General features: G+C 44.5%; 1 protein-coding gene across 1 annotated transcript in view; it reads right to left on the bottom strand.

Annotated features, from left to right (window-relative positions):
• LOC310997648 (zinc finger protein GLI2-like) overlaps positions 1 to 15,205 on the bottom strand; it is a gene marked incomplete at its 3' end in the record, with an annotated part of 64,724 nt that overhangs the window by 30,985 nt on the left and 18,534 nt on the right. Inside the window, exon 2 of the mRNA XM_083987427.1 lies at positions 8,424 to 8,532. Within this exon, the coding sequence (XP_083843553.1) occupies positions 8,424 to 8,532 (109 nt within the window). The remainder of the gene's footprint in view (positions 1 to 8,423; positions 8,533 to 15,205) is intronic.

Below are 15,205 nucleotides of genomic sequence, written 5' to 3'. Positions count from 1 at the left end.
AGAGAGTCAGATCCTCCTCCAGCTGCAGCTGCATCTTTTACTTCATACTTCAAATGAAAACTGAAACACTGTAAAACTGTAAAACTGTACAAGAGCAGAGGATTCATTAGGAGTAAGAGCAGGTAAAGGTGTTATTAATCCTGTAAATGTGCTGACCTCATGTTTCACAGTGGCCTCCGGAGCCAAAGTCGCCGTCAGCACAAAAACAAAGAAACAAACTGTTTTTATTTGTTTTGCTTTTTAAAGTAAATCGGAGTCTGAAGTTAATTCCTGTCAGATCTGGAACTTGGCCGCCGCCGCTCCGTCTTGGCTCTATCTCCCCGTCTCCGACCAGAGCTTCATTAGCGGCAGCAAGCACCGACGGTTTGGGATTGCATCACGACTGAGGCAATGTTTTCTGTCTTTGTCTCTGAGCAGAAGATAAAGATCTGGTTTTGCTCCTAAAAAGATAATAACCCCCTCAGAGTGAGTCAATAATTCATCATGCTCTCATCATGTAACCGCCAGCAGGTGAGCTCAGCCTGTCCGTCTGTGTTTACTGGGATAACAAGCTGCTGCTGCTGCTGCAACAACCAGTCGACGGCTTGGTCACATGACCTGTACATACTCTGATCTGATTGGACAGAGTCGCATCGCTCTGTCACAGGAAGACGACAAAGTTGTGGATTGTTGGCTTTGTTTCGATTCAAAACGATGCAACTGTTGCATGTTTTTATCTTTTGGGTCATCGTTTGTGTTCCCAACCGGTCAAACTCTTCTCTCATTGGTCAGAAATCGTAACCCAGAATAAGGAGGTTATATACCCGGGAAAAACAGAAACCATGGAGTAGAGCTCTCCCCGTTTCAGTAAAACAACTTGCCAGGTTCTGAAGACGCCCTCAGATCCAAACACCGAATACAGAGTTTGTTCCAGCTGCAGCTTCGGTTCTGGTTCAGGAAACATCACTTAAAGGAATAGTTCACCAAAAAATGAAATTCAGTCATTTGTGTGACGCCTGACACAAAAACGTCCATAAAACTACACTAAAACCTTGTAATCTTCCTCCTTACTGCTCGTCCACTACAATCCAAGTGTCCTGAAGGGATATAGTCCAGAGTTTACTGGAAACTACATAATTTAGGACATTTTTACAGCCTAAACAGTCCTGGATTGCGCTCTGACGTTCACGCGCCCCAGGGAAATTCAATACAGGACTGTTTAGGCTGTAAAAATGTCCTAAATGATGTAGTTTCCAGTAAGCTCTGGACTATATCCCGCAGGACACTTGGATTGCAGTGGATGAGCAGTGTGGAGGAATATTAAATGGTTTTTGTGTAGTTTTATGGACGTTTTTGTGTCAGTCCCTATTAACTCTCATAAAGTTTTAGTTGGACTACGAACTGGCCTCCCGGGTCCAGATGAATTTCATTTTTTGGTGAACTATTCCTTTAACGTCTGGAGACGGCCGACAGCTTCGTATCTCTGGTCTTTGCAGCTCGATTGCATCATCGTACTCCTTCCTTCAGACCTCCAGGGGCGCTGTCACCTCTATTAAGTCGATAATCTTCGGTCGTGTCTCATTGGACCGGACTTTTCCTTTCGTGCAGATCCATCAGGTTTCCTGTTGCGATCTCTCCGTCGTCTGGGTTTGTGGACCTGCGTTCGCCGTGAGGTTGTAATGTTTAGGTTAACGAAGCATGACGGCATTCACACCTGGCTGGCGGCAGACGTGACCTTCTCCTCTGTAGTGTTGTGTTGTTTTTTGTTTTTTTTCCCTGGCTCCGGCTGCAGCAGGTGCTCACATGATATCAGCTCCGTTAATGAGCTGCGTGACTTCATCATGGCTGCGATTTTAATAACTCACACTCAGTTCAGGGTCACAGATTAAAGTGCAGGTGACGATGATGATGATGATGATGTCGTCATTTAGAAACCTCTCATCCAGACCAAGAGGCTTTTTCACACGTTTTCCTGCAGAGTTGACTGATATTTTACCAGAGATGGACAGAGTACTCGACCCCAGTACTTGAGTAAGAGTACAAATACTACTGGTCAAAATCTACTCTGTTACAAGTAAAAGTTGCTCAATCGACATGTTACTCAAGTAAAAGTAAAAAAGTACTTGCTTTTAAAGGTACTGAAGTATCCAAAAGTACATGCTTTTAAATTTACTTAGTAAGTAAAAGTAAGAGTAAGAGTAAATTTCTTATTTTTCACATCAATGAATTACTCATTTTTTTCTAGATGAATTTAAGGAGCTTTTAACTCTTGTTTCTGAGAATGAACTCTTTGAAAGCAGCTGCACTGATGTGCTGCTTTTAGAACCAAAATGTTCTATAAAGCTGCAGAAACACCTAGAAAAACAAATACAATGAATGGGATCATAAGAGGACAGCAATTGTCATTTTCACGACTCGTGGTTTAGTTTGGAGTTGACAAACGCGGTTGAGAGCGTGGCTACTTTGGCGGTATCCTTATGAGAAGTACAAATATTTGTCTTGGAAATGTATTCAAGTAAGAGTAGTAAGTACCAAAGAAATCTAATACTCAAGTAAAGTACAAATCCTCTGGATATGTACTCAAGTAAATTTACTCCGTTACTGTCCACCACTGTATTTTACTTCTTTATATCTCGGTTTCGGCCCCAAAAACCAAAACCTGCTGCTTTGAACTGATGTTTTCTTTAATTAATCATCACTGTCGTTATAAAATCTGTTAAAGACAAATGAACCAGTCGAGTGAGAGGAGCTGGAGGTGGAAGTTGTTCCTGAGCTACGACGACAACGACGATGTGTTTGGATGTGAATGGCGTTCCTCTGCAGGCAGGCAACCACAGCGTGTGTGTGTGTGTGTGTGTGTTCAGTGTGTGTTCAGTGTGTGTGTGTGTGTGTGTGTGTGTGTTGTGGGCGACACCAGAGATGAATTACCGTGTGACAGTGAGTCTCGTCTCCGGTGTCGGGGCTCAGGGAGCTCGTGTGATTTAGATAAATCACTTCTCGCGCTGCTCGGCTGCTGAATAAACTCCCACTGTAGGTTTATGAGTCCAACGCCTCAAACTTAACAGGCAACAACCCCCCCCACCCCCCGCCTCACCCCTCCCTCCCCAAACGCCTCCCCCCTCCTCGTGCACGGGGAGAAATGACCTAGATACAAACAAACAGAAGACGGTGCCTCCGTTACGTTTGTACTCTTGAACGTTCACGAGTCCAGCGACCTGAGGTGACGCCAGGACAGGAGCAGAGAAGACGCAGGAGGAGGAGGAGGAAGAGGAGGTGTTTTACTCCTTCAGATTGAGCCGTTGAGACGTTTATAAGACAGGAGCTCAGAACTGCGGGGCCGCCGGGCGTGTCGAGCGGTTCGGCCTCGGGGAGCCGATGCTGCAACATGAAGAGCTGCTGCTGTTTGAAGTTTACAGCAACTCAGAGATTAGACTGAACAATCAGCAGCCGAGGCCTCGACAGGGACCCACAGGTGCTGATGAGACAGAGAAGAAAGAAAGAAAGACAGAGCTCAGTCCTGTCTGATGATGTCTGGTGTTTGTTATTTACTCCTGGAGATTAAAGTGCAGCTTCTTCTTCCTGCATCACGTGATAAAACAGACGTTGGAACCGCTCTGTTAAAGAAAGAAAAACCCACAACGAGTGTGTAATCGGTGCTGGTTAAACTTGTAAATGATGCTGCTCTGGATCTGAACCAGTGGAGAGGAGTTTCATCTTTGTTCTAAATTAAATAAAAGCCTGTTTCTGATAGAAGACGGGTCGGTTCAGCAGCTGAAGAATATAAAAGCTTCAATTGGAGAATTTACGGTAGTTTAAAAAACAAACTAACTGATGAAACAGACCTCGACACTTAACTTCATCTAACTTGATATTGAGTTGCAGAGCCTTAGGAGCCAATCTCTGCAGTCAGATGATTTCTGTAACTCTCAATAACCCACAATTTCCACTGGATCCGTCTCTGCTCCGACTCCGTTTGCCAACGCCGCAGCAATTCGATCCCATTCAAGTCAATCAGAGCATTTCCAATTCCAATTCAAACGCACCGAGCATCCGGTAAAATTCAAAATAAAACGCAACGACAAACTTTACGATCGTGAATCATCACTTTGTCAACGTTTGTTTCACCCAATCAATCAATCAATCAATCAATCAATCAATCAATCAATCAATCAATCAATCAATCAATCAATCAATCAATCAATCAATCAATCAATCAATCAATCAATCAATCAATCAGAGGAACCTGAAGCTAAACAGGATGTCATGGATGAGAAAATATTAATCCTGGAGCTGGAGAACTTTTTATTATTATTATTTTATTATTATTATTATTATATTTTACCATACAACACACCTGATCTAACACAAACTGAAAGTAATCGACCTCAGAAAGACAAAGTGAGCTGTTGTTTAATCTCACTTTAAACAGATGTTATCGCCATAGTTTGTAGTTCTCTGTGATCTCGGGTTTGATGCGTCAAACGGAGCGGAGACAGATCCGGTGGAAATTGGAGGTGAGGCTTCTGCACCTGTCGACTCCTGGTGATCAAACTGTCTGTTCAGGATCACAGGAGAAGGCCACTTCAGAACCGTCCAGTGTTTAGTTCTTCTCTGTTTTGGGTCTTGACCCCGTGTCCTGAGACTCAGACACTGGGCAGCACATCTGGCTGCAGAACACTTTGAGATTTCATTGAACCCTGCACATATTTTAAAGTAAAGATTTTAAAAGTGCAGCAAAGCAGAACCAGAGCAGAACCGAGCCTGATCAGTGTTTCACAGTAGGAACAGTTGGTCCTTAACCTCCTGGGAGAGCGTTCCTGCTTTCATCCTTTCACTTTAGTCAGTTTCAATCAAGTTGTTCCAGTGACAAGTTGTGGGTTTTTCTTTCTTTCACACAACGGTACAAATTATTTTGTCCACGTCTGCACGTTGTTATCAGCTGATTTGAGCGAACAATGGGCTGAATTTCTCACTTCTCTCCTAACTCCTAACTGGATGTGTTGTCCCGTCCGTCCTCCTCCTCCTCCTGGCGGTGGAGGCGGCAGCAGCAGCAGCAGCAGCAGCAGCAGCAGCAGCAGCAGCAGCTTCCCCTTGCCTGCTTTTTTTATGACAGGCTTGACAAAATAACCAGCCCTCTCATTACGCTATATGCAAACAATGATAAAGGGGACGGCGGCGACATGTCATGTTAGACAATCAAGGAGGGGACCTCTGACACGCTGCCACGGCTGGATAATAAAGTGCCGCACCAGGCGACAAATGACACCGCACTTAATTTGCTGCGCAATGTTCCTGTAATTAGGTGAATTTGGCTCAGGCAGGGGGGAGCGACAGCCAGATCAAGGTCTTGATGAATTAGGGGTCCACTGTCAAGATCAAATCACATTAATCAAGGTGGCCGAGTCCACGGACAGCCGCCCCCCCCCCCTTCCCCTCGCCTCGCCTCCCCCCGCCTCCCGGCCGCCGTGATGAATAGCCCTGCTGCCGCCAGGCGCGAAGTATGCATCACCATCAAATCTGTGAATTTAAATGGAAGAGGACTATTTGGAGAAGTCTATTGACTTTTTTTGTCCCGGACGCCGCCACTTTTTCTTCTTCTTTCTCTTTTCCTCCGCGGTGATAAAGTAACTTCACAGCTTCAAAACTGTGCCACGGCGAGCTCAGGAGGTCACCGCGCTCCATTCTCAATGAAAACAACAACAACGCTTCCCCTGCGGAGGTTCTTGAACGCACCACGACCAGTGATGGGAATAAATGACGCCAGTAATCAACATTGTTTCTGTTTCCCCGTTAAAACCATTATAACCATTACTTGACACAAGAAGTCCCGTCACAAAATAATAATACACCCGTTAAAAGCTGCAATAGTTACTTTTCCTGGTAATTAGTTACCTTTATAATGTAATAACTCTAACTTTTTGGGGAAGGTAACAAGTAACGTGTTGCAGGTTGTAAATGTTCTGCTCCAGAGTTTGTTCCGATCGGTTCTTTAAAGAAAAACTCCACCTTAAAGATGATTTCCACCTTAACACAGCTCCATGTGTCCCTTGTCTCCAGCTCCAGAGTCCTAGTTCTGGTTAAATCAATGCCTTGTAACTAGTTCCAGGGAGAATGGAGCGTCTCTTGGCTGAAAACCAACCTCGTAAGATCAGAGCCTCCGACCCGGTGTCCCAGCTCTCGTCTCCATGGCGACACCGCCACACAAACGTAACGCGCCCCGTAACCCGTAATCTCTTGTTGATGACAAATAAGACTACACAGATATACACATGGTAACATGGTAGATGATAAATAACCTTATCCACCGCTCCATGAGTTAAAGAGTTAAGGTGGAAAAACTAAAGAGTTAAGGTGGAAATACTAAAGAGTTCAGGTGGAAATCCTGAAGAGTTGAGGTGGTAATACAGAGTTAAGGTGGAAATCATAAAGAGTTAAGGTGGAAATACTAAAGAGTTAAGGTGGAAATCCTGAAGAGTTGAGGTGGAAATACAGAGTTAAGGTGGAAATCATAAAGAGTTAAGGTGGAAATCCTAAAGAGCTGAGGTGGAAATACTACAGAGTTAAGGTGGAAATACCTATGGTGGAAATCCTACAGAATTAAAGTGGAAATACTACAGAGTTAAGGTGGAAATCCTAAAGAGTTGAGGTGGAAATACTAAAGAGTTGAGGTGGAAATACTACAGAGTTAAGGTGGAGATACTACAGAGTTAAGGTGGAAATACTACAGAGTTAAGGTGGAAATACCTATGGTGAAAATCCTACAGAGTTAAAGTGGAAATACTACAGAGTTAAGGTGGAAATCCTAAAGAGTTAAGGTGGAAATACTAATGAGTTGAGGTGGAAATCCTACAGAGTTAAAGTGGAAATACTACAGAGTTAAGGTGGAAATCCTAAAGAGTTGGAGGTGGAAATACTAAAGAGTTAAGGTGGAAATACTACAGAGTTAAGGTGAAAATACTACAGAGTTAAGGTGGAAATACCTATGGTGGAAATTCTACAGAGTTAAGATGGGAATACTACAGAGTTAAGGTGGAAATCCTAAAGAGTTAAGGTGGAAATACTACAGAGTTAAGGTGGAAATACTGAAATACTGATTGATTCCTCACCGGCTTCGTTGGAAACAACTGCACATGGAGGAGAGGAGGGTTAGAGACACAGAGGAGGAGAGTTCAGGTTTAAAACCAGATGTTTGAGTGAAACGCTGCAGTTTTCCGAGCGAAACAAAAACGGGGATTTCCCAGCGACGGATCAGAGTCCTGTGTGGTGGGATGTTGTGTATAAGAGGAAAGTAAATAAATGGGCCAGTGTCGGTGATTGAAGCCCCAGCACCGCCACACGCTGCAGCCGCGGCCCTGACCTCTACCTCTACTCTGGGGGGTGGGTGGGGGGGGTTTAATTACAGCGCTGGCTCGGGGGCAACATGGCTGCACCACACAGATTAAGTCCACACAACAAGCCATTAATGAATATAAAGAGCTGCTGGACGCCGTCAGTGATGGAGCGAGGCCGAACGTGGCCGCATTAATTCACTGCTTCAGGTTTCACACGAGAGGCTGAACAAAAGGTCTGGACTATCACCTGGAGGAAATCTCAACAATATGGGTTTTTACTCATTTACTCATACGGTTAATCTCAGTTAGTTAGTTTAATGGGGAAAAAAACTGAAGCAACTGAACGCCTCACGCACGTTTAAACAAAATAATTCACTATTTCTACTGAATTGTCATTAAAAGTCTGTGTGTCATATGTATATATGTATCACAGACTGGATGTTAAAGTGATCATTTTGTGTGGCAACATTTTTTAAAGTTCATTGCCATGGAGACTGATGGGCGACCATGCAGCTTTGATTGGTGGAGTAGTTTCTACAAAGACTTGTCAGATAAAAAAAAGTATAAAGTTTCAGAGAGACAGAAACATCAGAGAAGAAGAGGAGGAAGAGGATTAGGAGAGAGGAGGAGGAGGAGGAGGAGAAGGAAAATGAGGGAGAAAGAGGAGGAGAAGGAGGAGGGAAAGGAGGGAGAAAGAGGAAGAGAAGGAGGAGAAAAAGGAGGAGAAGGAAGAGGAAAAGGAGGGAGAAAGAGAAAGAGGAGGAGGAGGAGGAAGGGAAGGAAGAGGAGAAGAAGGAGGAAAATGAAGGAGAAAGGAGGAGGAAGGGAAGGAAGAGGAGGAGGAGAAGGAGGGAGAAAGAGGAGGAGAAAGGGAAGGAAGAGGAGAAGAAAGAGGAAGAGGAGGTTTGTCACTCTTCAGACTTCAGACTTTGCGCTGATTATTCACTTTGGACGTCAGCGCGTCGTCGTCATCTTTTGACAGTGTCACTTGAGCGTTGCCTTGGAGATGCAACTGAAGACTGAAGCTGGAGTGAAGGAGTGTGATGGGTCAGAGCAGAGACAGGGAGGAGGAAGAGGAGGAGGAGGAGGAGGAGGAGGAGGAGGAACACTCACCCGTGCATGGCGTGGTGCAGCGCGTGCGGCTCGTAGTGGTACCGGCCCTCGTGGTGCCGCATGTCGATGGGGATCGGCGTGTGGAAGGTGGGGAACATGTGGTGGTGGGCTGCAGGAGGAGCAGGAGGAGGAGAAGGAGAGACACACTTTATTTACATTTCTACCAGATTCATGTTGTTAAAGTTCTACAGTGACCAAAGAAAATACAGATTTAACTAAGAATAAACTCAATAAATAAATCAGTGGGGCAATCACTCAAATAGAAGATGAAGAAGAGGAGGAGGAGGAAGATGAAGAGGAAGAGAAAGAGGAGAAGAAGAAGAAGGAGGAGGAGGAAGATGAAGAAAAATAAGAAGAGAAGAGAAGAGGAAGGAGGAGGAGGAAGAAGAAGAAGGAGAAGAGGAGGAGAAAAAAGAAGAAGGAGGAGAGGAAGGAGGAGAGGAGGAGGAAAAAGAAGAAGAAGAGAGGGTTAGATGAAGGAGGGAAACTTCAAAACAAAAAAACACACACAAAATAAAAGGAGGCGAGCAGCAGATTTCAAAGCCAGAGAGAGCTACAATAAAGCAGCGTGAGTCTCGGAGCGAAGCCGAGCACTTTCGTGTAAAATATTGGCGCGATCACACAAGAGAAGTGGAATAAATAAATAATCAAAGTGGTTCCGTCCGTCCGTAGGAATCCTACATCTCCAACATAAAAGATCTCCAGCCGGGCCTTTTGACAAAGACCTGCAGCGCCTCGCTCTTTGAACTGAGACGGGATGACGGACTGTGGAGGGAAAACCACGACTGACAGCGCCTCAACCCCCCCACAACCCCCCAGTGATGAGCAGCAGCTTCACTCTGACTCTGTTTGCTTTTCGCTCAGCCTCCTCCTCTCTCCAAGGTGAAGTCAGAGAAGTTGGACCAGAACATAAACACATCCCATCACATCCTCCCTAGACATGTTTTTATTTTTCTATAACTCTCTCTCTTTACGTCGCTCATACGCTTTTTAAACTGCTTTTTTTGTGCCATTCACTCCCATTCAAAATGATACACGACCAGACATGGACAGAGTTCTCGACCCCAGTACTTGAGTAAGAGTGCAAATACTACTGGTCAAAATTTACTCCATTACAAGTAAAAGTAGCTCAGTCGACATGTTACTCGAGTAAGAGTAAAAAAGTACTTGCTTTTAAAGGTACTTAAGTATCCAAAAGTACATGCTTTTAAATTTACTTTAAGTAAAAGTAAGAGTAAGAGTAAATTTCTTATTCTTCACATCAATGAATTACTATAATTGTTTCTAAATGAATGTAAGGAGCTTTTAACTCTTGTTTTTGAGAATGAACTCTTTAAAACCAGTTGCACTGATGTGCTGCTTTTAGAACCACAATGTTCTATAAAGCTGCAGAAACACCTAGAAAAACAAATACAATGAATGGGATCATAAGAGGACAGCAGTTGTCATTTTCACGACTCGGGTATAGTTTGGAGTTGACAAACGCGGTCGAGAGCGTGGCTACTTTGGCGGTTTCCTTATGGGGAGGGAGGACGTAGATCCCAGTGGAGAGCTGCACTGTGATAGGTTTCCTTCTTTGACAAACACAGCTTGTGTCCAATAGTAAAAGACCTGAAAGTAACCAGTACTTTTCAGCCCTCCCAGGAATTAACTCGAGTAAAAGTAAAAATATTTGTCTTGGAAATGTATTCAAATAAGAGTAATAAGTACCAAAGAAATCCAATACTCAAGTAAAGTACAAATCCTTTGGATATGTACTTAAGTACAGTACTCAAGTAAATTTACTCCGTTACTGTCCACCACTGTTCATACGCCTTTTAAACTGCTTTTTTGTGCCATTGACTCCCATTCAAAATGATACATGACCATTGCAACTAGATTTTTAGTTGTATTTATATTTTCCCGTTCCCTGGTGTTGAAATCCCTTAAAAAGTTCATGTTTTATTGTTTTTTTTCATGCACTGAACTCAAGTGCAGCCACAACTTGAGAGAATCAATATTGGTGCCAAATTTTCACACTCTCAGGCTCAGAAAAATTATAATGTGCATATGTGGGATGGGAAAAAATAAACTTTTTGTGTTTTTCCTAAAAAGATAAAAGAGGGACCTTTATCACTAAAACTGGTATTTTGGGGGTTACACATTTAGAAAATACATGAATGTTTGTTATGTTATGTGTGGTGAGGACGGACGTTAATAATGGCATTCATAAAAAATATGTTTATACTTAATATTCATATAGCATGTCGTTAAACGTCTCATGGTGCGTTCAAGTACAAGCCACGAGTCCGATTCTCCTCAGGTGGCTGTCGTTTACTGACCAGAAGTTTTTACAACTTAAGTCTTTTGTGAGACGGCTTCTGTCCGTCACTTTTATTTGGTTTTCTTTCTTTCTTTCTTTTTATTTTACCCAGAATGCATTGCCTTTAGATTATCAATGATGAAGATGAACTGGGGCTGAGTCTTTGTTATATTCACGGTTTGTTTTTTGTGTTTTGTGTGTTTTTTATTTTATTCAGGGCTGCAGAGACATGGTGATGCATTCAGGGGCCGCGGTTCGTCTGAGCCTCCAGGTGAGAAAACGATGTTGAAGATGTTTTTTTAAAAATCTTTGTTTTAAAGACGTTTCTGTGGTCACGTTTGTGTTGTTATGCTGCGATGAGGAGGAGGAGGAGGAGGAGGAGGAGGCCCAGGTTTGAGCGATGAAGGTGGATTTAACAAGTGGTTCCTCTTTAACGAGCTCAGTTCGTTTGCTTGTGCATCCTTTAACGGCCCTGTTTTATTTTCCACTAAAGGCCGTCTTCTCTTTCATGGCGTCGTCTCGGACGTGGGAAGTTTACCCACAACATCAGAGCTAATTAGCTGTTAGCGATAGCAGCAAAACCGCAGCGGCTCTTTAACCCACTTTATGGAGTTTATGTTTCTTGTTAACATTTTTCCCCTCTGGTTTTTTTTTTTTTTTTTTTTGGAAAAGCTCCACGAGGGCACCGACTAACTCTCTCTCTCTCTCTCTCTCTCTCTCTGTGTTTCCCTCATCATGTCCTCCCTCGCTCGCCCTTCCTGCTGCAGGTCTAATTACAACCTGGTGTGTCTCGTCTCCGAGCTGCCGGATCGGAGACGACAGGAAGACGGAGGGAAAAGATGGAGAGAGAGGAGAGGTGAGCCAGCTGATATCTGGACCGCATTAAAATTCTTCCTGAGTCTCACACACACACACACACACACACACACACACACACACACACACACACACACACACACACACACACACACACACACACACACCAGTGTTGCCGGGTGACCTGGGATTTTTCCGAGCGGAGGGGTCAGGGCCACGGATCATTATCTGCTCTGGGCCGGGCGGCGAGCGGCGAGCGAGGCCTCCCGGCGCTCCCAGGGGCCCGGGACCTGGGTGAGTCAGCATTCCAGGTCCATTCCTCTCACTCTGCGCCCTGACAGGCTGACGGACAGACAGAACCCCCGGTCCCTGAACGCCTCACAGAAATAGCTCTCTTGTCTCGTTTTATTGTGTTTTGTGTGTGTGAGCTCGTTCTCAGCCGGATTCCCTTCAGACGACCGCCACCGTCGCCGCGTTTAAATCGGACCGCCACAAACACCGGGCATTTACAGTGTCAGATGTATGCTTCTAGCAAAAAATATAAAATAAATGAAGTGGATTTAACCTGAATAACTCGGGTTAGGGTTAGGGTTATCACAATAGTTGACGATTAATTTTATAATTGATTATTGTTCGATTAATTGATTAATTGTTGCGGCTCTAGTGAATTTAAATGTGAAGATGTTTCAGTTTAAACTGATCATCGAGCAGAAACAGATTTTTAACTTGAAAATGACGAATTGTCACCAGGAACAATTGTTAACGTCCAGCGGCCAGACACACAGACACAAAGACACACACACACACACACACACACACACACACACACACACACACACACACACACACACACACACACACACACACACACACACACACACACACACACACACACACACACACACACACTCTGTGTCTCCATTGTAGCTGCAGTCTGGTGTGATCACCTCTGAGGAGTCTGAATGTGTGTGAGAGTGAGCGGGAGCTAAAGCGTCCATTCAAGGAGCAGCTCGACTTAATGCACCATTCATAACAGCTGGGAGGAGGGGGGGGTCAAGGAGGGAGGGGGGCGAAGGGGGGAGAGGGGGAGGGGGACAAAGAGCTGCTAAATCTGGGTCAACACAGCACGAGGTTCTGGAGAGGAGTGGAAATCCTTCACTTGTAAAGGTCACACTCAGGAAAACTCAAAGGAGGAAATACTGCGTTTGACTCTGTCATGTTGCCGTAGTCCACATCAGATATATATATACATGTATATATATATGCATATATATATATGTATATACAGCTCTGGAAAAAAATGAAGAGACCACTCCCAAAATGATCAGTTTCTCTGGTTTTACTATTTATAGGTATGTGTTTGAGTAAAATTAAATTGAAAAAATGTTTGTTTTATTCTATCAACTACCGACAACATTTCTCCCAAAATTGAAATAAAAATATTTTAATTTAGAGCTTTAAAATGACTAAACTTGTCTAAATAAGAAAAAATATCAAGTCTTTTCAGACCTTGAATAATAGAAGAAAACATGTTGATATCTATTCCTAAACAACACAGCAAGAATATTTGAACTCAGGAAGAGTTTATAAATGAGTTTTTGTGGGATAATGTCAATGTTTAATCCCAGCAGTGGTTTTATAATCTTCCTCTAAAACCAGATGTGGTTCAGGTGATGACCTCATCAGTGTCTCATTAAGTAGAATGAGTTGTGTTTGTGTTGGTATTTAATGGTATAATGTATATACAGTATATATGTTTAATTCTCTTGTAGCAGGTGTGAGAGTGTTTTTATCGTCTTACAATAAACCAGACGTGAGTTTGATGTTCAGTCCTGACAACAGGTCTGGACGCTGTAATCCGACCTGATCCTCGTCACCTTGTCAGGTGTCCGACCTCGTCATCCAGGCCGTGTTGCTGCGGCGATGCCCCCCCCCCCCCCTCCCCCCTCCCTGCGGCCTGGGAGGAGGGACGGACGGTGCAGCCTTATTCCATCACAGCGACAGCCGCCATTGTTCTGCCGGCCGCAGGAGGAACAAAAGGCGAACGCTCGTGAGAGTTCAAGAGGCGTGTTTACCTGATTCACGGGGCCCCGATCCCCCACGGGCCCTGAACGCAGCGTCAGCCGGGGGGGGGCGAGGGGGCTCAGGCTCAGGCTCCACTCATCTATTAGTCTCTGCTCGCTAGCGTTTGTTCCAGTGTCTGGAGGAGCCGCAGCTCGGTTTCTCACAGTCAGAGCTGCGGCCTCGGCCTCCACCTGCAGCAGCGGCGGTGACGCCGTCCAGTCGGTTTGAGTCAAAGTGCGTTGAAGGTTTTATTGACGCTGTCAGACCCGACTTCACTCGTTTTAAACAGTTTGGTAACATTTAGGTCACAATAAGTTACAGAGTAGTAGTAGTTACTGAGGAACTAAAGTACACAGAATTATAGTAGTTACTCATTTTGATGTCTCACTTTACTTTAAGGTAACTAATGATTAGTTAAGTAATAGTATTAAGTAATAGTTCCTCAGTAACTACTCTAATTTTCTGTACCTCAGTTCCTCGGTAACTACTATAATTTTGCGTACATTAGTTCCTCAGTAACTACTCTAATTTTCTGTACCTCAGTTCCTCAGTAACTACTCTAATTTTGCGTACATTAGTTCCTCAGTAACTACTATAATTTTCTGTACCTCAGTTCCTCAGTAACTACTCATTAGTTCCTCAGTAACTTGAGTTACAGTTACTAGTTACTAGTTATTTTAAAGTTTTGGAAAAGCGAAGTGTTTTCACACTACATTTATGAGCCTCCGCACCGTAAAATTCTTTGACCGGCGCAAGACAGACTCATGTTTTCATTCATCAATAATTAAAGTCAGAGGTTCAAAGAGGTTCACCGTCGTAGTTCCGACCATAATCGGCGATTTGGCTGCGTTATTCTCAGGACTCGCCACGAAGGAAACGCTGGTCGGCTCGACCAGCGTTTCCGCCACCACTAATAATAACAAAATAACGATAGAGACAGAACGATATATTTATCGAAAATGGAGCCATTAACAAGTGGTAACGTAGATTCATCCACATTAATATGAGACTTTTTTATAACCGAATAGAAACTCCTTGTTGTCCCTTTAAATAACCTCCTCCTCCTCCTCCTGCTCCTCCTGCTCCTCCTCCTCCTCCCTCAGTGTGCGGCCCTGGCGTGGCGGCGACGGTGGTGAGTTATCAGGCGCCGTCAGCTGCTCTCAGGCCACGTGTTAATCACCTCCATGCATCACTGGGCTGAAGGTGAAGCAGCAGCGTCCTCCTCCTCCTCCTCCTCCACCTCCTCCTCCTGCGCTGCTCGCCGTGTCAGGCGCCGCGGCGTGTTGTCCGCATGCTGTTTGTGTAATTTAGGTACTTAACGAGACTAGCGCGGGTTCAAAGACTGATTGCGGCGCGGCGTTAATCAGCCACCTCCAACGCGCGGCTGATGGATCGCCGCGCGGCTTAATAGCGCTGCTTAACACACAGGTTTGTCCAGATTAAGTAATTACCCGAGAGCTAAAGTTTATTATCCGCCCGGACGGCCGCGTGATGAAGGGCCGCCGTCGAGCGCCGCCGCCGCAGGAAGGCACGCCGATAATTAAAATACAATGAATTAAATCGCGGCTGCTTCTCTTCTCGGGGGCTGTCACCGCGCTCC

The sequence above is a fragment of the Trachurus trachurus genome (genome assembly GCF_905171665.1).
Source record: "Trachurus trachurus genome assembly, chromosome: 2".
NCBI lineage: Eukaryota > Metazoa > Chordata > Actinopteri > Carangiformes > Carangidae > Trachurus > Trachurus trachurus.
This window is presented reverse-complemented; position numbering and strand designations above follow the sequence as displayed.